This window comes from Paramormyrops kingsleyae, chromosome 4 (assembly GCF_048594095.1).
Source record: "Paramormyrops kingsleyae isolate MSU_618 chromosome 4, PKINGS_0.4, whole genome shotgun sequence".
NCBI lineage: Eukaryota > Metazoa > Chordata > Actinopteri > Osteoglossiformes > Mormyridae > Paramormyrops > Paramormyrops kingsleyae.
Window position 1 is genome coordinate 26,866,521 of NC_132800.1, and position 23,488 is coordinate 26,890,008.

At 46.2% G+C, this 23,488-nt stretch overlaps 1 protein-coding gene across 1 annotated transcript; it reads left to right on the forward strand.

The window, feature by feature from the left end:
* Positions 1-8,393: 8,393 nt before the first annotated feature.
* LOC111852554 (voltage-dependent L-type calcium channel subunit beta-2-like) lies at positions 8,394-21,796 on the forward strand. Its single transcript, XM_023828613.2, has 14 exons — positions 8,394-8,518; positions 13,019-13,108; positions 13,811-13,933; positions 14,127-14,263; positions 14,607-14,656; positions 16,062-16,078; positions 16,882-16,962; positions 17,066-17,124; positions 17,495-17,592; positions 17,856-18,007; positions 18,215-18,310; positions 18,472-18,660; positions 19,817-19,864; positions 20,449-21,796. The coding sequence occupies exons 1-13, from the start codon at positions 8,501-8,503 to the stop codon at positions 19,820-19,822; spliced, it is 1,116 nt and encodes a 371-aa protein (XP_023684381.1). The 5' UTR covers positions 8,394-8,500; the 3' UTR covers positions 19,823-19,864; positions 20,449-21,796.
* Positions 21,797-23,488: the final 1,692 nt, after the last annotated feature.

Here is a 23,488-nt window from a genome sequence, read left to right on the forward strand (position 1 = left end):
TATGTCTTTCATGATGGGGACTTTGCAGTGTTTTCACTATTCATTTTTTGGAAACTGGAAAGTGATTTGAGGATTAATGAGTTCACGTGACACATTTCTTCTGACAAGGTGTCAGTCTGTGGTTCTTAGTCTATGTTAGGAGGCCCCAGTTGGTGAGAAATACCTAAGCAAAGAAAGAGAAATTGTAGCCTGGCTGTACATGTTTTATATCTAGTACAGGGTCACTCTGAGCGTAATAAAGCCTACTGCAGGGGGTGAAACAAAGAATTCTGCTTCAGTTTCCTGTTTCATAATGCACTAGTAGAACTTTAGGGGCAGATACACCAGACATGGAGAATTGCTCTAATCTGGCTGAGTTTGTATGTGGGGAAGTGTGTAAACTGTGCTGTCATATGCCTGCACATGTCCTTGTATAGTGGGGATCAGTGTAATCTCTCAGACTGTGTGTTTGTAGGTAGCTGTCTAATCTGCCTGTGTGTCTCTCTCTCTGCGAATGTGAGCCCACAGTGAGATCATTATAATCTGATTTTGTGTCTGTGCCCTAATTTGACTACAGGCAGGTGGGTGTAAAGGGGATGCATTCCACAGGGACTTATGGTAGGAAAATGGGTTAACTTCTGTGTTTTCATCTTCATCATCATCGTCATCACCATACTGCTTCTCCTGGTGAGGGTTGTGGCCCTATCTTACCCAGCAGGCCACAGGCTTTAACTTGATCAAAGGGGTCCCCAGGTGATGCTGGAATCTGAATTGTCTGTCCTGAATCCTCCAGCAAACTCCACCCCTGGGTCTGGGGGAGGATGACCTGCCATCCGTTACGGCTGCTTATCCAGTCAGAGTCTCCTTCATTCAAGGCTGATCCTCCATACCTGGGGCTTCATGGCATTGATGTTCACATAGGTGGACAGCCAAAGGAAGGCTTCAAAACTCAGGAACTTCCTCATGCTGCCTTCACGATTCATACTCTTGAAGTATCCAGGCATGACCATGAAGTCCAAAGGCACCTGCCTGACCATCCACACTTACTGGTGGCATTTTTTGGCTCAGCTGAGATGTCCCATCTTTACAGTGCTGCTCTCAGGACTGAGGCGTAACCTCCCTAAAGAGGGAACAGCAGCCCTTCCCAGATCAGCAGGGTGGTCGTGCTCTTTCCACGCCCGGATCAGCAGGGTGGTCGTGCTCTTTCCACGCCCGGATCAGCAGGGTGGCCGTGCTCTTTCCACGCACGGATCAGCAGGGTGGCCGTGCTCTTTCCACGCACGGATCAGCAGGGTGGCCGAGCTCTTTCCACGTAATCCTGTCTCCAACTCTTTCGTAATCATCTGCCATAGTTGCAGAACTTGGCCTGGATTTTAGGTAATCTAAATTCACATCAGGCATAAACAAAGGGATGGAATGAAAAGAGTAGTAGAGAGAGAGAGAAACGGAGAGAAGTGGGAGAACAGAAGGAGGAGAAGAGGCTATTAAGGTAGATAAAGCTCTAGACTCGATAGCATTCCCTGATCCACAGCATTATGTCACTTATTCATCGGCTGTCAGGTTACCTGGTGCCCTGCGGGGGTGCGGCCATGACAGCAAGGGCTGGGGGCAGTGCTGCTATCAGTCACTATGCAGCCGTTTCCATCTCATAAAAATGAGTGATGGGAGGCGATGGTAAGTGTGGAACAAACTACTTGTTTGCAAATAAGGTGAAATGCTAAGATATAACATTTAACCTTTGTCCTGTGTTAGCTTTCTGTTCCTATCTCTTATGTTAGACGGGTCGGTGCCGACCCGTGTATTAAATCAGCCATAAAATACCCTCAAAACAAAATTTATCATCCAATTTGTTTCTTACCTCTTGGTTACCTTGTTAAGCTTCCTTATCCATGAAAAGATTGGTTTTAACCTTGCTATCATGTTCGGGTCGGCACCGACCAGTTTTTAAGTTTAAAATGCATAAAAGCACCACATAAATTTGTGTACTGCATCAGAACCTCTATTTAAACAAAATTAATAATAATTTAAAAATTTCACTAGGCAAGGCATGCCCAGACATGTAAGGCAACATAAGACCAATTCCGTTTATTTATATAATTATCCTGAGGTTTATTTTACCATTATTTTTTTATTGAAAACGAGAGGTATGCTGTTAAAAGAAAGGTCCAGAAAGCCACACCAAAAATATTAAGATATGTGGAGCAGATACTCTCAAAATCATTGGAAGGTTCCCACCCCACCTCACAAGAAGAGCAGCTGTTTACCCATAACTCTCCATTGTACAGTGCCCGCCCAGAGCCCCCCCCCCCTGAGTGCGCATCTTAACATCCTCATAAGCTCTGGTTTGGCAGCTCAGGAAGGCGTGCAGCCATCAGCTCGCTTTCCTGCACGCGGGGGGGGGGAGGTACTACGCATCTGAGCCGGGCAAACAGGCGTGTGGAGGGGAAAGGGTCAAGGTGGAGGAAGAAGAAGAGGAAGATGAAGCTTTCAGCTTCCTCCTTTCCTATTTTCAGCGGAGGGATAGGGGGACGGATCTCACTGGAACTGTGTTTCAGCGCAACTTCTGTTACCTCCTACACGTGTAGGATCCTTGGTCAGGTTTAACTGCACACTTACAAACGGGACTGCGGATCCGGAAGGTAGGGGTGTGTTTAGGATCCCTGGTCAGGTTTAACTGCACACTTACAAACGGGACTGAGGATCCGGAAGGTAGGGGTGTGTTTAGGATCCTTGGTCAGGTTTAACTGCACACTTACAAACGGGACTGCGGATCTGGAAGGTAGGGGTGTGTTTAGGATCCTTGGTCAGGTTTAACTGCACACTTACAAACGGGACTGCGGATCTGGAAGGTAGGGGTGTGTTTAGGATCCCTGGTCAGGTTTAACTGCACACTTACAAACGGGACTGTGGATCCGGAAGGTAGGGGTGTGTTTAGGATCCCTGGTCAGGTTTAACTGCACACTTACAAACGGGACTGTGGATCCGGAAGGTAGGGGTGTGTTTAGGATCCCTGGTCAGGTTTAACTGGACACTTACAAACGGGACTGTGGATCCGGAAGGTAGGGGTGTGTTTAGGATCCCTGGTCAGGTTTAACTGCACACTTACAAACGGGACTGTGGATCCGGAAGGTAGGGGTGTGTTTAGGATCCCTGGTCAGGTTTAACTGGACACTTACAAACGGGACTGTGGATCCGGAAGGTAGGGGTGTGTTTAGGATCCCTGGTCAGGTTTAACTGCACACTTACAAACGGGACTGTGGATCCGGAAGGTAGGGGTGTGTTTAGGATCCCTGGTCAGGTTTAACTGCACACTTACAAACGGGACTGTGGATCCGGAAGGTAGGGGTGTGTTTAGGATCCCTGGTCAGGTTTAACTGCACACTTACAAACGGGACTGTGGATCCGGAAGGTAGGAGTGTGTTTAGGATCCTTGGTCAGGTTTAACTGCACACTTACAAACGGGACTGTGGATCTGGAAGGTAGGGGTGTGTTTAGGATCCTTGGTCAGGTTTAACTGCACACTTACAAACGGGACTGCGGATCCGGAAGGTAGGGGTGTGTTTAGGATCCCTGGTCAGGTTTAACTGCACACTTACAAACGGGACTGTGGATCCGGAAGGTAGGGGTGTGTTTAGGATCCTTGGTCAGGTTTAACTGCACACTTGCAAACGGGACTGCGGATCTGGAAGGTAGGGGTGTGTTTAGGATCCCTGGTCAGGTTTAACTGGACACTTACAAACGGGACTGCGGATCTGGAAGGTAGGGGTGTGTTTAGGATCCCTGGTCAGGTTTAACTGGACACTTACAAACTGGACTGCGGATCTGGAAGTTAGGGGTGTGACCCCCTCCCATGGATGAGCTTCACAGAGCTGCTCCCGGCAGGTAGAGGCGTGAGTCTCCCAAGTCCGTGTCAGACCTTAGCAGGCGACCCTGTCTCCGTGCTCTCCTGTCCATGAGGTCCGGTGCCATGCCCAAAACACCCAAGGCCAAAAATGTCTCCTGGGTAAGTACGAAAGTTTGGATGGGGTGGGGCCCTTTAGACCATCACCTTAACCTCCCTCACGAGCTAACTGTCCCATCAACCACACTTTGGTTGTAGCTTCTATAGAACTCATGATCTATGTTGAAGCCAATCATATGGGATAGAAAGGTCTCCCTTGAGCAATCGTGCAGTTTTATTGTTAGCTGTCTGTGCCGTGCGATCAACTGCAGGTGGCGTGACTGAGGCAGAAAGATGCCTTGTAAACCTGGAAGGTGTGTAATCCAGTGCAGGTGGAGTACAGCAATGAACTTTGGGTTACTATGTGGAGTTAGAGATGGGTAGATTGGAAGCATTAAAGAAACAGAGCTGGCCTTCCCTGTGAGCATCTTAGGGTGTGTCCATCCATCCATCCCTCCATCCATTCATCCATCCATCCCTCCATCCATCCATCCATCCATCTTCTAACCACTCATCCCGTCAGGATTACCAGGAGCCGGGAGCCAATCAAGGGCAGCATGGGACTCTTGGCTTCAGTACACCCTGGACAGACAGTCCATCGCAGGGCACAAACACCAAAAATCACACTCTATGGGCAAGTTAGAGGCGCCAGTTACCCGAACTGCAGGTCTTTGGACTGAACTTTTTTTTACAAACGATAAAGAATTTCAGTAGATAAAAGCATTTTTAATGGAGCAGAATCTGATCAAAGATGAAAGGGCCTGTGTGGTTGATTTCAGTCGTAAATCAGTACTTAACCTTTTAGGTGACAAAAGCACCATGAACATTAACATCCCATTTCCAAGGTGGCCCCCGGATCATCGCCCTTCCTCACAGCTGGTCCACACCCAGGATTAACGATATCCAGCCAAGGTTTAAAAAAGCATTAGACGTTATATAAATGTCTGTCTAATCTGCCAGCGCCCCATCAGGAGCCGGGCTGCCGGGTTCTGCTGTTACCTCGTTGTGATTCTGTGCTGATCTGTTACTGAGCACGGTGACCCCGCGAGGCTCCACGGTCCTGATGAGGTTCAGGCTGTTACTGAGCACGGTGACCCAGCGTGGCTCCACAGTCCTGATGAGGTTCAGGCTATTATTGAGCACGGTGACCCCGTGTGGCTCTGCGGCCCTGATGAGGTTCAGGCTGTTACTGAGCACGGTGACCCCACGTGACTCCCTGGCCCTGATGAGGTTCAGGCTGTTACTGAGCACGGTGACCCCGCGTGGCTCTGCAGCCCTGATGAGGTTCAGGCTGCTACTGAGCACGGTGACCCCGCGTGGCTCTGCGGCCCTGATGAGGTTCAGGCTGTTACTGAGCACGGTGACCTCGCGTGGCTCCCTGGCCCTGATGAGGTTCAGGCTGTTACTGAGCATGGTGACCCCGGGTGGCTCCACAGTCCTGATGAGGTTCAGGCTGTTACTGAGCACGGTGACCTCGTGTGGCTCCACGGTCCTGATGAGGTTCAGGCTATTACTGAGCACGGTGACCCCACGTGACTCCCTGGCCCTGATGAGGTTCAGGCTGTTACTGAGCACGGTGACCCCGCGTGGCTCCACGGTCCTGATGAGGTTCAGGCTGTTACTGAGCACGGTGACCCCGCGTGGCTCTGCGGTCCTGATGAGGTTCAGGTTGTTACTGAGCACGGTGACCCCGCGTGGCTCTGCGGTCCTGATGAGGTTCAGGTTGTTACTGAGCACGGTGACCCCGCGTGGCTCCGGGGTCCTGATGAGGTTCAGGCTGTTACTGAGCACGGTGACCCCGCGTGGCTCCCTGGCCCTGATGAGGTTCAGGCTGTTACTGAGCATGGTGACCCCGCTTGGCTCTGCGGTCCTGATGAGGTTCAGGTTGTTACTGAGCACGGTTACCCCGCGTGGCTCTGCGGTCCTGATGAGGTTCAGGTTGTTACTGAGCAGGGTGACCCTGCGTGGCTCCCTGGCCCTGATGAGGTTCAGGCTGTTACTGAGCACGGTGACCCTGCGTGGCTCCCTGGCCCTGATGAGGTTCAGGCTGTTACTGAGCACGGTGACCCTGCATGGCTCCCTGGCCATGATGAGGTTCAGGCTGTTACTGAGCACGGTGACCCCGCGTGGCTCCACGGTCCTGATGAGATTCAGGCTGTTACTGAGCACGGTGACCCCGCGTGGCTCCACGGTCCTGATGAGGTTCAGCCTGTTACTGAGCATGGTGACCCCGCGTGGCTCCACGGTCCTGATGAGGTTCAGCCTGTTACTGAGCATGGTGACCCCGCGTGGCTCCACGGTCCTGATGAGGTTCAGCCTGTTACTGAGCACGGTGACCCTGCGTGGCTCCCCGGCCCCGATGTCACAGGGTGCTGTGACTTCTGCCTCATGTGAGCCGTTTGTTCTCACAGGAGCAGGCAGTGCCAGTCAAACCATTAATCGACATGGGTGGTCACCAAGGGTGCCCTCTTGTGACAAGGCTCTGACTTAGCAAGCAGATTTCACTTTGTCTTGGACAGGGGGGGCGCCAGTTATGAAGCTGGCCTAGGGTGCCTCACAGCCTTCAGCTGCTACTGGGATGACCTAGGGGGGAGGGGGGTGGAGCTGGACCTGCAAACAAACCTACCTGAGAAACTCCACTGATCTGTTCCACGTTCTGTAGTTGGAAGTATTTATGTGTGAGTACAGGCTTTCATGTTTTTATGTGGACAAATTTTGAGTGTCAAAAATAGATGAATCCTGCTGAATGATTATTTATAGGGTTGAAAATCATTAATTATAATGAGAGTCAGGGCAAAACCCTCAGAAAGAAAGACGTGTGTGTGTGTGTTTGTGTGTGTGAGTGGGTTTACCTATCCTTATGGGGACATAATGTCCCCATAACGTGATAAATATCAGTTTATTTCCCCTTATGGGGACCAGTTTCCTGGTGACTGCTATGAAAAAACTAAAAATGCAAAAACTCTTGTATTTTGTTAGGATACTTATGGTTATGGTTAGGGAAGTGTAGGGGTTAAGGTTGTCATAGTTAGCGTTAGCATTAATTCCCATTGAAATGAATGAGTGGTCCCCATAAGGATATGTTTACCCTACATGTGTGCGTGTGTGTGTGTGTTTGAGTATGTGTGTGTGTGCGTATGTGTGTGTGTGTGTGTGGTGCATGTGTGTGTTCATATGCATGCATGCGTGTGTGTCCGCTGTCAGACATGGCCTCTCTGCCTGGGATCTGCAGACGTAGCAGCAGATGGTGTGGGAGAGATTAGAGAGAAGCTCTGTGCTCAGTCCCCAGCAGGATCTGTGCCATCGGCAAGCAAAGTGATACCCCACTGGTTGGGGAGGGGGGACCAACAGAAAGTCCTCTCTCAGAGTGGGCGGGGCTTGAGTGAGATCACATTTTCCCTGACACAGGACACCTCTGAGCTCCATACCGGTGGAACAGGACAGGAATCGAGTTTCTTGGTGTTTATTATGTTCATGGACAGAAAGGAGACAACCCTGGGGCCATAAAGCCCCTGCTTTTATCAATTTGCCTCTATGTGTATCTGTGCAGGTCTGTATTTATGGGAACTGCTCTATTCTTGAATTACGAATTAAACATTTTTATTTTCTGTGAAAATTGTAGGCTTTCCTCGATTTTCTTTAGGAGACGTTGTTCCATTAGCTGGAGTTCTGACCATGACTGTCATTATAAATGTTTTTTTTTGTAGGTCTGTTGTCCCCCTGACAGTATCAAAAGTGTTTTGTCTGGCTCTAGTGTGTTGCATCTTTAATTTTTAAAAGGTGGGTAATATAATCCTCAGTCTGACATGCTTCAGCCCAGTGTTCTCACACTGGCAGCTTAGATGAGGCTGTTTCAGGGATCCACAGATCAAAATGAGGTCTGGATATTCACCTGAGGGATACAGAGAGAGCAACATTCCCCAGAAATCTGCTTTGCTGGCGATGGGAAGCCCTCAACACACTGTTGTCTCGCATGTGGAGCGCTGAACCTGTCAGCAAGGTGCTTAACCTGAATTACCCCTCCCCCCACCCCTCCACCTCCGGCACCACCCACAAAGGCCGGCTTAAATATACTAATACACCCCGATGCTGTCACTGGTGGATAGTTTTATCCCAGACAGTAGGTGAGGTAGAAACAGAGCTTCTGCACCTGGCCAGTTATGGAATTTCCTCCTAGACCAAGATCTAAGAGTCATGTGAAGAGCTGGACTTAAGAAATGACATCTGAGTCCGGGTAGACGCAGCAGATGCCCTCCAGCCAGTAAGCCCTAAATGCTGATGCTGTTTGGATGGAATGTTCTAGAAAGACAGCTCCTGCTCTGGACTCCCACAGGAGCCTCCTCTTCCGTCAGTCTGGAGCATCCTAACTAAACTTCAGCTGTTCCAGTTTTCAGCTATTGCTCCCTGAGAAGTGATAATCATCTGGACCAGGAGCCTGTTGGGGAAACTTTTTGTTGGCTGTGGAATGAGAGTGGTCTACTGGACGTGTTAGTCTAGGTGCAGACCAACGTCCTTCCTCGTCCAGAAAGAGAGACATTCACATGATTCACTGCGACCTTCTGTGCTAATCAATGGGCCATCATGTCCAAGAAAGCAAAGGTACAGTGTTCGCTACCGTTCTCCATCTTCATATGTCTGATGTCACACATGCTACAGGGCTTTTCTCATTTGACGGGTTTGGGCCTTTTTGACCCCAGTGGGATGTTGTACAGTACAGGGCACACACACCAATCCCAAAAAAAATTTCTGGTACGCTGTATCAGCCTATACCATTACAAAAACTCACAGTGTACGGGTGTGTGATGGATTTATCTAGGCGCCGATGAGCCAGACACAGGCTAACTTGCACCAATTTTGTAAGACCAGTGCAAAGCCAGTGTATTTGACTGAATGATGAAGTTTTATTTAACCATTTCACGTTGCAGAAGATGCAAGAAAGCTTCAGGATATCCTCTTTCTTGACTGCTATAAGTAGAACAAGCTATTGTGAAACTTAGGGCCTATGTTAGGCAGAACAATTTTAGGATGCATCCATTGTTTTCCTGTTTTTGGGCCATCCTTCCTGTGAAATGCAGGAGTATAGTGGCCAGCCCTTTCAGCCGCACTAAGCTTCCCGGAAGCCGTATGGAGACCCGGGGCCGTCTCTTATGCACTGACGGGCACGCTGGGTGGCCTGGAGGACAGGACCTGCCGTTTGTCTTTTTTCTCCCAAATCCTGATCTGACTCATGCTGATTAGTGGTGGGGCATGGATGGTAGCCATGTAGTCACACACTCACATACTAGTATTCATATCTTTGTGGGGATCATCCATTCATTTCTATGGGAAAAACCCTAATCCCAACATGGCAACCCCAAACCCCCAACCAGCCCTAACCTTAACCATAAGTAACCAAACAAAATACAAGACTTTGGACATTTTTAGTTTTTTGATTGCAGTTACAGACTTTTATGAAATTGTATCCCCTTGTGGGGACTGAAAAAAATTGTCCCCACAATGTCAGAATAACAGGATTTTATCACATTGTGGACACACACACACAAACACACATCCTGGATAGTCACTCACAGTAAGACATACAAAAACCTTTTTAGATATTAGATATATACCTGAGTTTACCATGCTGTACGTTACTGCTAAATGGCTTCCATGTAAATCATTAGTATTGTACAAAGCTAAAGGTGTGCTGTTCAATAGATTCCCCCGCTCCCCCTTCCTCTGGCTTCCAGCGGGGCGACCTGGGGTCAGCCCAGCCCCCCCCTCCCCCATCTCGTACTTGTGAGTGGCAGCCTGCCTGTCTCACAAACTGGAATCAGGACGCCCTCTCTGAAAAGATTAGATGACCCACAAGTGACATGATGTCATTGACATGACGTGCAAGTGATGCACAAATGAGGAATAGAAAACCAATCGCGCAAATATCACAATCAAATCTTTTTTGTCTGGGTAAGATCACACCCTGGGTAGCTGTCCATGTGACCTATACCTAAATCCACCAGTGGACCTCACCATTTCACAGAAGTAAAAGCTGGAAGGCAAGACCTTGGCAGAGCTCTGCTCACCGTGCCTCGCGTGCCTCACATGCCTCGCATTTGCCTCATATGCCCCGCGTTTGCCTCGTGTTTGCCTTGCGTGCCTCACATGCCTCACGTTTGCCTTGCGTGCCTCACATGCCTCGCGTTTGTCTCACGTTTGCCTTGCGTGCCTCACATGCCTCGCGTTTGTCTCACGTTTGCCTTGCGTGCCTCACATGCCTCACGTTTGCCTTGCGTGCCTCACGTGCTTCGCGTTTGCCGCATGGTTTAGCATTACAGCGGAAAACCACCCCAGCTGTGCCAAAATAATGTCTCATATCTCAGACTTACCTGTGCAGCAAGGCTGTTAACCTGAAATGTACAAAATGTTCATAAGCTCCCTGGAGATCACAAATCAAACGCTTCACGCATCGTGAGACATAAGTTGGAGCTCCTGGTTTCTGAAGAAACCTATTTATCAGTAAATTATATGGGGTCCTTAAATAGATGGTTACTGATTTAGGGGTTAACAAGTATGGAAGACTGAGATTTCAACACATAATGAATTACTCCTGACAAACTTTGCATTCTGTGTTTCATAATCCTACAGGATTTTCGTTTGCATAATTGGATTCCCTGGAAACCCTGGAAATGACCAGGATGAGAGAGGGATTTCCAGTAATCCTACAGCAATGTGATGAGTTGCTGCTAAGCATGAGCATGTGACTGACCATGTGCTTACCTGCAACCAATAGGGAACGAGGTTAAACACATGGCGGAATACTGGCTTTGAAAGCATATGCTAACAACAGTACTGTATGTAGAGCCCACCATCACAAAAGAATGGATGCCCTCTGTATGGGTGGCACGGTGGAGCAGTGTTCAGCACATTTACCTCCCCCCTCTGAGACCAGTGTTTGAGTCTCTGCCATGGCTCCATGTTTGTATGTTCTCCCCATGTCATTGTGGGGTTTACTCCAAGTTCTGGTTTTCCCCCTCATTCCAAAAAACATGCTGAGGTTCATTGCAGTTACCAAATTGCCCATATGTGTGTATGTATGTAAGCGATCCCTGTGGTGCAACATCATGGGTTCTTCTGTGCTCATGGGCTCTGGACCCCCTGCAGCCCTGAATAGGGCAAGTGGATGGATGAAGCTGCATATGCAGATTTGATTTGAACTGCACGCCAGCACTCTTAAGTAGTTTGTACCCATATGGACAGTCAGGGTCTGTGAGGGGATCTGAACCTGCTACCTCACCACAGGTAACAATGAGGTGCTGTTTGCTATGATCACACAGTGGACCGGAGACCTCGCCCTCCACCCTGGTTCCGGTCTGGTGGGACTGAATGTGCCAGGCACCGGGCCACTTGGATCCCGCTGGGTGTGCAGTGAACGTGAAACCCATCTTTGTCTGTCTGTTGGCAGGAAAAGCTCAGGTTTGTCCAGAGGTTAAGAGGAACACTTTTAGCACACTGTGTCTAGTATCATTAGGTGGCCGTTCTGGGATTAGAACCTACATCTAAACGTCTTTGATTTGAGTCTGCAGCCCTTGGTGGAGGAATTATGTAAAAATAGAAAATAGAAAATAATAAGTGACCAGAGTCAACAGCTCAGGGTGGGAGGAAGCTGCAGCTATGGACCGACAAAGGGACTGGAGGCTGCAGCTATGGACCGACAAAGGGACTGGAGGCTGCAGCTATGGACCGACAAAGGGACTGGAGGCTGCAGCTATGGACCGACAAAGGGACTGGAGGCTGCACCTATGGACCGACAAAGGGACTGGAGGCTGCAGCTATGGACCGACAAAGGGACTGGAGGCTGCAGCTATGGACCGACAAAGGGACTGGAGGCTGCACCTATGGACCGACAAAGGGACTGGAGGCTGCAGCTATGGACCGACAAAGGGACTGGAGGCTGCAGCTATGGACCGACAAAGGGACTGGAGGCTGCAGCTATGGACCGACAAAGGGACTGGAGGCTTCAGCTATGGACCGACAAAGGGACTGGAGGCTGCAGCTATGGACCGACAAAGGGACTGGAGGCTGCAGCTATGGACCGACAAAGGGACTGGCTTCTGCAAGGATGTCATGGTGTTGGGCTGAAATAAGAGAACTTGGACTAATACTGACAGTAATAAACAGGGATTGACGTAACTGGTACGCAAGTATGAATTTGTGGTATGAAGGTTGAAATTCAAGGTCATTTTTACAATTTTCTTCACAGCAGATGCATTCTTCCTCCACAGTACTTTTTTTTTTTTTTTAATTTAAAAAAAAAACTTATTTTATGCACATTTGTGCTGTTAGAAATTTCTGTGCATGCATGGATGGATGGATGAATATTCAAAGCTGCTTATTAACCAGATGCTAGAAAAAAGGAAGATAAACACATGGGTGGATGGATGGATGGACTGGACTGGCTGGGATTGAAGTACTTTTGGGAAAGGATTTGGTTTTGTCATAGTGACCAGAAGGCAGCAGAAATGGAAAACTCTGTGATCCATGTTCTCCTCTAATCCAGTAAGATAATCCAAAAGGAGCTCACATAAAAAGGCTCTTTAATCCTAAATTATACACCTTTGTGACAGGATGACCAGTCCAGACTAGTGCGTCTGCTAGCACGTGTGCTACAGAGAGAACAGAGGTTCCTGGCACACTGTGTTGGTTCCTGGCACACTGTGTTGGCTTTCATTGGGAAATGGCTGGAGCAGCCCATGGTGTACTTTTAAAGAAATATGTGATAGTGCGCATTAGCATAGTATCCTGGATTAGTAAACATCTTCATAGACATTTGGACCACCTTGCACATACTCAGCCTGCTATTGTAATTGTATTGTAATGTATTAAAGACACAGTGTAACATCAGTTGACCATATAGCAAAAAGACTGTAACTGGTATGACTTCTGTACTCCCATAGATACCTGCCTACTGTATTGTGTCTTAAATCGTTGCCATGGCAATATGTAAGAGGGTGGCTCAGTATCCTTTATCAGTGGAGATGGAAACGTTGGCTGGCTAAGAAAAGGACAGGGAGTGGGATCAGCCCCAGACTCATCTGCTCACACCTTCGGTCTTCTACGCAGGGTTCGGAGGAGTCCAACAAGAAAGCTCTGCAGGAAGCGGAGAAGGAGGCTGCACAGAAGCAGGCGGTGGTGCAGCTGGAGAAAGCCAGGGTAACCGCCCCCCACCCCCACCCTGCTACACGCATCCCTCCCCTCCCCCCCCCCACCCCTGCACTTCCTCTCATAGCCTCTGTGGTGTTTGTATATCTATGCACAGGATATATAATTCATTATTTTCCTCTCCTCTACCCACCAGATGAGGTTAATAGTCAGTGTTGGGCATTTCAGATCCAGAAGCTACAAATCCAGACCAAGATTTTGTTTCTACCAACAGCTCTGCATAAAGAGTGACAGTCACAGAGTACTCACCCGGTTGGTAGAAACAAAGTCTTGGTCTAGATTTGTAACTTCTCGACCTAAAATGCCCAACACTGTTAATGGTGTAGTAAAGGTACTGAAACTCGAAATAACCTTCTGTGTTGACAGGTTTTAGGTTACTGTGCGTCAACACTAAGCAGGCCTCTGGTCTTCCAGGTGTATCTGCCAAGCCTTTGTTCTTGAAGGCTGATAAAAGAGGCCTATGAAACATCAGTTTACTGAGCTAAATAATTGATGTTAGCTCATCTTCACTTGGTGTTGTCCAGGCTGACAGCTAGTCTGGGTTTTATGTGAATTGAGGGCGCTAATATTGAACTTATATGTTGGAATGAATCCCAAAGGATCAGAAGTAGGAGAGGGAGGGGGGAAGCTTTGATAATTATATTCAGACAAGAAGCATCCATGTCACTTCCCCTCCTTCCCTTCCCTGGACAGCGCAAGCCCGTGACATTTGCCATCCGCAGCAATGTCACCTACGTGGCTGCCGACGAAGATGGCGTTCCTGTACCTGGAAAGGCGATCTCCTTTGAGGCCAAAGACTTCCTCCATATCAAAGAGGTCAGAGACTAGAGCATGCAAGAGAAACTAGAGATATGCGCAAGAGATCCATGCTTCTCGTACTGAGTGTCTGTAGGAGGTACATCAAATTTATGGTGAAAGTAGATATATGAATTTGTTTTGGATGAGGAAGATGATGAGTAGGAGGGATTTAATGCCTTTTCTGAGCATGTGGACCTCACTGATCCTACAGAAGTATAACAACGACTGGTGGATCGGGCGTCACGTTAAGGTGGATGCCGAGGTGGGCTTCATCCCCAGCCCCACCAACCTGGAGATCCTACAAATGAAGCACGGACTGGCAGCTAGGAAAGCCAAGCTGCAGGCCAGGTATGACTCACATGACTCGCAGTTTCCTATGAGTGGGTGGACACACAGGTGAAATGAACACATGGGTATATGGCTACATTTAGCTAAACTTTTTCTAATTGTCAAATATTCCTTCTTAGTGATTCTTTGTATATTGGTGTTAGTATGGTAGTTTAGGACGGTATCTGCACCTGAAGTGAAAGATGGGGGTGTCCTGGGGGCTTTTTTCGGATCATACGGAAGTGTTGGAGCTGATTTATGGGAAGGTTTTTGGCTAATTAATGTGTATATTTAAGCTGGTGTGCTGCTGGACTCTGGGAGGTGTGGAGAGGTATAAACAGAGTCTGCTCTCTGTCTATCCCAGCAAATCGGGAGGAACCAACCCCCTGGCAAATGCCGCTCGCGCCGCGTCAGGTACGGCAAGACCTCCTGTATCTCACTGCTTTAGCGCCCCTCAGATCACCAGTTCCAGTGGTCCTCAAACTATTTGTCTGGAGACCCTGCAAAAAATATTGGTCAAGTCTCGCATCCCCATTCAGTATAATAAGATTTGCCGGAGAGGCAGTCCTCAGTGATTGGCAAATGCTACAGGCTGGCGAAAAGATTTATCGAATACAGTGTCAATGATAAAACACTACAAGCTTTTTTAGAATATTCAGAAAATCATCTCTCTGCCTCTCACAATTATTTGGCTACCCAACCCAAGTTCGTGAGCAGTAGTTCAGTAGTTTGATCTTTTCCACTGTCCTCGTCTTTTTCGACCCCCTCATCCCCCATATAGTGTTCCAGTTACCCAGCTGGTACCTGTTTCATGTTTATCCTTTTGCCGAAATGCCACATATACCATCACAATATCATACATAGTCTTAAGTGAATAGCAACCTGTTAGCAGAGTTCATGAGGGTGCTGGATATGACTGTGTCATGATCAGGGGCGCCGCCAGAAATCTTGGGCCCCATGAAAGATTAGAATTTTGCCCCCCCCCCCCCCCCTTTTTGCGAAAAGGTAAAGCCCCTAACAGGGCCCCATGTCAGTGCTGGGTCCCTAGAATCGTTCTAACCTTTCCCCCCCTGGCGGTGCCCCTGGTCATGATAATCCTTCAACCACTGCATCCACTGGCCTAATTAAACCTGGTGTCAGCTTGCACTCTGTCCCTGTTTCTTATCACTTTAAGAGATATTTTTCATAGTTGCAGTATCAGAATTCTACCATTTCCATCCGCATGAGAATATTATTCTGGTAAATTTATGAATGTTTGCTAACAGGAAATTCCTGTGTTTGATGCTGGTTTCTTCTGCTCTGTTCGTTAATTATCTGCTATAATTCTCTACTTAGGCACAATATGAACTTCTGGAGTATCATTAAGTACTTTCATAATACATTTGTGTTATTTGTAATAAGAATATGTATTATGATTGTTTTTGCTAATTTACTTTACATAACACAATTGGTGATTTTCTCTGTCTCATATGAGTGAAAAATGGTCCCATCATCATCAAAATAACATGTTTTTATCACATTGTGGGGGCCATTTGGTCCCCACAATGTAATATAAACATAACACACACACACACACACACACACACACTGAGCTCCTCCCGGACCTGTAAACCAGCACGGTTGTTGCTGCTGCCCCCTGGTGGAGACCTATGCCTGTCTGAATCCAGCTTGAAGTTTGACATTGGCTCCGGCTGTCCTTCTGATCCTGGAAATGGCCAGTTCCCATTTTGTGTCCAATCAGTGTTTATATGCTTCTCTCTAATCAATGCCTCTCTCTCTTTCTGTTCAACCTCCACCCCCCCACCCCCGTCCCCAAAAGTGGCAAAACAGAAGAAGGTAAGACAAAGCGGCCCTCGAATCTGGGAGTGATTTCATTTGGGCTTGTATTTCCCCTCCTTTGTTTTGTGTTGCTATTATATGTTATATCATTACTAATAAATGTATTATTATATGTTATATCATTAGAAATAAATGTGTGTCATATAATTGTTTTGCTTTTGTCACTAGGGCTTGGTTTTGACTGGCTGGTTGTTTGAGTTTGTTTACTCATAACAGTTATGCAATCTGGACTTTTTTCTGGCAAACTGTTTGTTTTTTGTTTTCACAACCCAAAAGGTGTTTATGAGGCCAGCCTACCTACGAGACCCTAAATAAATATAGAATTTTAGTGGGGTGGATGGGAATTATGCTTATTTTATAGGCATATTGGATACATATTATGTTATTATACACCAAACAACCAAAAGATGTGGGAAATCTGTTTTTAGAACTAATCAATTTTTGATTGGTGTCCATCCCTCGATCCATTATCCACCCCTTATCCGGTGTCAGGTGGTGGGGGCAGCAGTCTGATAAAGCAATTTTTGATTGGTGTGAATTTTTATAAAAGGTGATTGGCTACTGGTGATTGGCTAAATGACTGCTTTAGTGCATTATGGGAGATCGTCATTGGTCTCCATGGCTCCTGGAAAACCTTAATAAGCTCCCTTAATGGCCAATTTGGTCTAACCCTGATTTAGCACTCATTTTTTTTGCTTTGAGGATTTGGTCTTCCCACGACCCTAAATAGGACAAGCAGTTTCAAAACATGGATGGATGGACATGGTCTTAATGTGCTAACCTCTGCCCCCCCCTTACAGAGTGAGAATATGGCAACTTACGACGTCGTGCCCTCGATGCGACCCCTGGTGCTGGTGGGCCCGTCTCTGAAAGGCTACGAGGTAAGAGCCATCGCCCGCTGCTGACACAAACAGGACACTGCAACAACCCGACTGATCCTATTTTCCTTCCCCTGCACTGCTTCATACGTCTTTTGTATTTCAGGTCACAGACATGATGCAGAAAGCCCTGTTTGACTTCTTAAAGCAAAGGTTCGAGGGAAAGTGAGTCTCACTTCCTTGGCAAATCGTAGTTTGAAAATTGTGAAATTGTGGTCAAAGAAGATAGATGTTGGGAGCAGGCTGGTACAGAAGGGTGGGTATAGAACAATAGTCCACTGATACTCTAAGTGAGCAAAAGCTTAAATGCTCAGAGATGCACTTTGCTCACCTGCATTTGCAGAAAGCTCCACAGGGGGCGATATAGCCTACAAACTGTGTGTATTTGCAGCTGGTATTGTTAGATACCTAATTGTGAGTTCATTATTGGTGGTTGGTACATGCGGTAGTTTGACGTAGCCAATGTGCATCCGGAACCTTCCCAGCTCCCCTATATTAGTCATGTCCCTCTCCCTCTGCTCCTCTGATTTTTCAGGATCTCCATCACCAGGGTCACAGCAGACATCTCCCTGGCAAAACCGTCCATTCTAAACAGCACCAGCAAACAGGGAATGGTCGAGCGATCCAACTTGGGTGAGGGCCTCTGGGTAGCTATAGGCCTCCTACCAGGCAGGGTCCTCACAAGTGGGAGAGGACAGGAGACAGGACAGAAAGGCCGTCTTCGTACATTTTATTATTATTATTTAGTTTAACAAACAGGTTTATTGGTAAGGGAGCAGGTTAGAGTGTGTTGTTAACCTTGCAATGTGCTGTTATAGTTTAACTATGCACATTTCTCTTAGCTTCAAGCATTGTTACATTGCGTTATCGTTTCGTAATGTTCTCTCTCTGCACAGCCGAGGTCCAGAGTGAGATTGAGCGGATATTTGAGCTGGCCCGGTGCCTGCAACTGGTGATTCTGGATGCTGACACTATCAATCACCCAAACCAGTTAGCAAGGAGCTCCCTGGCACCCATTCTGGTCTACATCAAGGTCCAGTCTCCCAAGGTGAAAATTTCCAGGATCGTCGTAAATTGTGAAAATTCCGTAACGCAATAACACACTGGAAGAGGCTACAGATTTAGGGTTATAGCTGCTGTTGACTGGCATTTCACTGGACATTAATCAGAACTGAGAATATTGCCAAATCTAATGAAATCAGTGATGCAATATAGCATTTCGTCCTGACTCTTGACTCTTCCTCTACGTCTGAAGGTTTTACAAAAACTCATAAAGTCCAGAGGGAAGGTAGAGGCGAAGCACATGAATATGCAGATGGTGGCCACTGATAAGCTACTGCAGTGCCCCCCGGTGAGTGCTGTCAAGTACTGCAAGTACGATATGTGTTACTTAAAATAAATGCTGCGGGTAATGGTGTCACTCCGTGAAGGATATTGAGTATTTCTTAGAAGGGTGTCAGCGATCTATTTTTGAAATTTAAAGCACTAAGAGTGTCATTGTTCGGTCACCAGGAAATGTTTGACGTTATCCTGGACGAGAACCAGTTAGATGAGGCATGTGATCACATAGCAGAATACTTGGAGGAGTACTGGAAGGCCACACACCCACCCTATGAGCAGGAATCCAACAACCTTCTGGCAAGGCTGGCTGCAGCGACCCTGCCAACCATCCCCACAGCTGGGGGCTCTTTGGAGTTGCAGGTACCCAGCTAGTTAAAGGCTTGGATGGGCTTGTTTGGAGAGAGGTGACAAGATGTTGGTGAAGGATGTGGCGACTTCATTGCATTTTACTGAGATCTTTGGTTTGGATTGTATGCTCCTTATAGTGGATTTGCACATTTGCAACATTTAAAATAATGAAAATAATTTTCTGACATTATTTTTAAAATTTATTGTAATATACAGATGGATGACAACACATACTTATCTATCCAAGTTCCATGGTCACAAGGTTTCAACATAATCGAGTTAAAGGACAGTGCACTGGTGTGTTTAGCATTACCATGTGATTAGCATGTGTCTTTAGCATTACCATGTGATTAGCATGTGTGCCGGTGTGTTTTGCATGTGATTTAGTTTTGCACTTGATTATGTGATGGTTGCTTTAGAAGCCAAATGTGAATTCCTGTCTAGTCATTGCTCAAGAAATTCAAGGAAGTTGCAGTTTGTCATTTTATGAGTGACTGCCTTTTATACTGAAGAATGCAGAAGTAGCTCCTAAGGTTTGGTAACTTTTCACAGAAACCCCTTACAGGAGAGCGAGAATTAGGAAGGAGGACTTGTCGTCTTGTTTACCTCAGAACTTCTGCAAAAAAGATTCTTTTATGGCCTACAACACCGTTTTGAAGTTTCATTTGTTTTCATGAATATTTTCTTTAGCTACTAAATTAGTGCCATCCATCTGTACTAAGTCATCTGCTTTCCATCCCTTTCGGTTTTGCTATTTATTTTTTATTTGTTGAAGTCTACATTTTTTCCCTCAGAAAAGACTGAAATATATTACAGACTTACTAACATTTCTCCCTCTATCCTTGTCTTCTGAATATCTTAAAATATTTTAAACTCCATTAAAAACATTCAAATATCAAAGGAATCTGAGGAACAATCACATTCCTGCAGTATAATTTATTCACTAATTAGGCACCTGCTTCTGGGGGCTCTTTATGCCAGACGTGGCAGTTAATTGTTGCATTCCTGTCGGACGCGAAGTCCAGATCCTTCACCATCCACACGCCACAAATCCCCGAGTCCAGTCCGTGTGCCAGTGAACCGGAAGGTGCTGTCTGGGCTGCTGGCTGTGCTTCTGTCATCTCCCATTCATTCATTTTGTGCCTCCCTTCATCCTTCTCCCCATCAGGAATAGTAACAAGAAGAGAAATGCCATTGGTTGATAGTGATGCCGCTGGTGAGTGCAAGATCAATCATTCATCCCATTCTCCCATTCATAGATACCAAAATACTTCCTCAGGTGGTTATTATTGGTACTGCAGCATCTAAAAATTGGACTGGCACGGATTTATGTGTGGAGTAGTGGGTGTGTGCGTGAATAAAGTTTTAAGAGAACACAACAGAATAGACATAACAAATTTGGTGTCCTTTTTCAGGCTTTTTCAGAGTGTTCTTGCCTGAAAAATCTCAAGTCACATGACAACTGGAGACTTTTCACATTATACCGGAACTTCAAATAAACATTCCACATTCAGAATAGAACCTGCAAAAGAGGCCACAGTCAGAATAATGATAACCCCTATAAGTAAACTTAATTATTGCAACTATATGGATTTTAAACTAGGGAAATTGTTATAACATTTTAGTGTATATTTTCATTGCCTTCTGTTTTGAATTATGTTAAATTAGACTGTTTTTTGCATAATTGTATCTCAGAGATTCCAGTAGATACACCATCAGAGTATTTCTAATTAGCTAGGTACTGTAGCGCTGTGTGCGTACAGCCAGCTAACCTTTTGCATTGTGTGTGTGAATGACCAGAAGTATGAGAAAACTACAGTGTCCCACCACCAAGAAGCCCAGGAGGAACAGGAGGATGATGGAGAGGAAGGGGAGGATCTGGGGGAGGAGCAGGAGGAGGAAGAAAAGCGCCTGCTCCGGCCCGAGGTCAGGAGGATTCAACGTACCCAACACCGCCCCGCTCACACACAACCAGAACACCCCAGGCAGCACATCCTGCTCAGCAAGAAGCAGAATCCTCAGGATGGGAATGAAGGCAGGGAGCCCCCCCACCAGGAAAACCAGCAACGGGGGGAGGAAGGGGAAGAGGAAGAGGAGAGCCAGCTGCATCATGGTACACCGTTACACTGGGGGCGCAGCCATTACCACCATCACTATCGTCACCGTGGCGATGAGCCACACGGGGCTCACAGAGCCGCATCTCAGAAGATGGATCACAGCCAGGACACGGACACACACGGTCACCACTCACATCGCTTTCCCCAGTCCCAGTGGACCCCTCACTGTGAGGGGGATGAGGACACGGGGGACAGACAACATGGCGATATGGGGGGATGGAGAAGGAACACTTACATCCATCGTTAACCATCACTGGTGACCATGGCTACACTGTAAATGTTACTTCTGCTGTTGCAATCACTGGCGACCCTGTCACTCAAGCAACTAGTGGTTGCGTGTGAAGTTTCTGAAGTTGCTGGAAATAATACTTTTTGTGATATCTCTCCTGTCAGTGGCCCTTCTTGCTCCATTGTCAATCCTATGAGTACAAATAAATGTAACAGGCTGTTACTATATAAAAACAGCATTGTTTCCTCGGAAATCAAGATGCACACTGAAACCTACGTTAAGGATTATGATCACACCCACGTGAAGTGAATAAAATTGACTATCTCATAAAAAACAGTGAGTGTGATGGTCTGGGATATATTAGCTACCATCTGTGCCACAGATGGAACAGCCTTCACTCACGACCAGCCTTGAGGAGTCTAGGCTGGCCTACACCCTGTCCTGCTGCCTCCTCCTCAGACCCCTCTCGGTAGGTACTCACCACAGCTGATCATGAGCTTCCCACAGGACTTGCCGTTCAGAGATGCACTGATCCACTCATCTGGCCATAACAATCTGGCTCTTACCAACGTCACTCTGGTCTTTACTCCAGACTTTGACATGCTCTGTTTCTAGCAAGATAGTCAGTGTCATTCACGTCATGTGGGGGTGATCATGATGGTTTAGTTTATCGGTATATAAACAGCTCTGGAAAGAATCAAGAGACCACAGCACAATTTTTTGTTTCACTCATTTCTCAATTTTAGTGTATGCTTCTCTGAATATATACTATATATACACATATATATATATATATATATATATATATATATATATATATATATATATATATATATATATATATTGTGAACTGCAGCCTGGATCTTCTCTGTTTCTCGTTGATGAAGGGCTGCTTCCTTGCTTTATGGGTCTTCATTCCTGCTTCTAGGAGCCTGATACGAACTGCCCTGGCAATGCACTTGTGTTCCCAGTGTCTCCCGCTTCTCCTTGTTCTTTTGTACTGCTGACTTAGAAATGCGGACTCTTATGATATTATAGCAATAACTGAAACGTGGTTGAGTGATAAGGATGGACAAGAATATAATATGGATGGTTACACATTGTTCCGTAAAGACCGTATAGGTAAGAAGGGAGGTGGTGTTGCAGTATATGTAAAGGAAATCTTGCAGGCAAGGGAGCTTACTGATACTGTATAAGTAAAAGTACGGAAGCTATATGGGTAAAATTAGATGCTACAAACTCAAATAGCCTAATTGTCGGTGTTTGTTACAGAGCACCCAATGTAGCTGCTGAGGAAAGCAGATTGTTATACAGTGATATTAGGATTATGAGCAATAAAAATGATGTGGTAGTTATGGGTGATTTTAATCTACCGGGGATACAGTGGGACATTGTTGCTGGCTCTTCTGAAAATGAACTTGAGATGGTGGAATTAGTACAGGATTGTTTTTTTACTCAGTTTGTTAACACCCCTACCAGGGGAGATGCCATTCTTGATCTTGTTTTGTCTAATAACCAGGACAGGATTGGTAAATTAGATGTTTTAGAACCACTTGACAGTAGCGATCATAACATGGTTAAATTTGAGGTTAAGTTTAGTGCCCGAAGAGCAAAGTCCAAATCAAAAATATATAATGTTAGGAAGGCTAACTTCAATTGTATGAGATTAAAACTAGAAACCGTGAACTGGATGGAGTTAAATAACAAAACTGTTGAAGAGGCATGGGAATTTTTTAAAAGCACATTATTGCAAGTACAAGAGGACTTCATACCTGTTTCTAGCAAGAATAAATCTAGGAAATTGCAACCTAGGTGGTTTAATAGGGACATAAAGTATAAAGTAAGGAGGAAAAGGGCTTTGTTCCAGAGATGGAAAATAACTGATGATGACATAATAAAGCAAGAGTATCTAAATCTACAGGCTGAATTAAAAAATGACATTAGACGAGCTAAAAGGAATGTCGAAAGGAAGATCGCATTGGAGGCTAAGGATGACGTTAAAAGTTTCTTCCAGTATTTTAACTCTAAAAGAGCTCTAAAAGCTGAAATTACTAATCTGCAGGATAGTAAGGGTCTTATAATTGAAAACGACATTGACATAGTAAATGAGTTCAATGATAGTTTTGCACGGGTATTCACTGTCGAGGACACTAGTAACTTACCAGTTCTTATTACTAATTCAACATCGTCTATAACTAATATATATATAACTGAAGCTGATGTTTTGCAAAGCCTAGCTAAGCTCAAAATAAATAAATCACAGGGCCCTGATGGCATCTTACCTATAGTGTTAAAAGAGATGAGGGATATTATTTGCCGACCCTTAACATTACTGTTTCAAAAATCCTTATCTGAAGGTGTGGTACCTTCTGATTGGAAGCATGCCAACATAACGCCCATTTTCAAAAAAGGGGATAGAAGTAATTTGTCAAACTATAGGCCAATCAGTCTAACTTGTATAACTGGTAAAGTTATGGAGGCTATAATCAAAGAG

Coding starts and splice junctions, on each gene's coding strand:
- LOC111852554 (XM_023828613.2), top strand. Junction 16,963..17,065: donor CGTCTCTGAAAGGCTACGAG/GTAAGAGCCATC, acceptor TTTGTATTTCAG/GTCACAGACATGATGCAGAA. Junction 17,125..17,494: donor AAGCAAAGGTTCGAGGGAAA/GTGAGTCTCACT, acceptor CTGATTTTTCAG/GATCTCCATCACCAGGGTCA.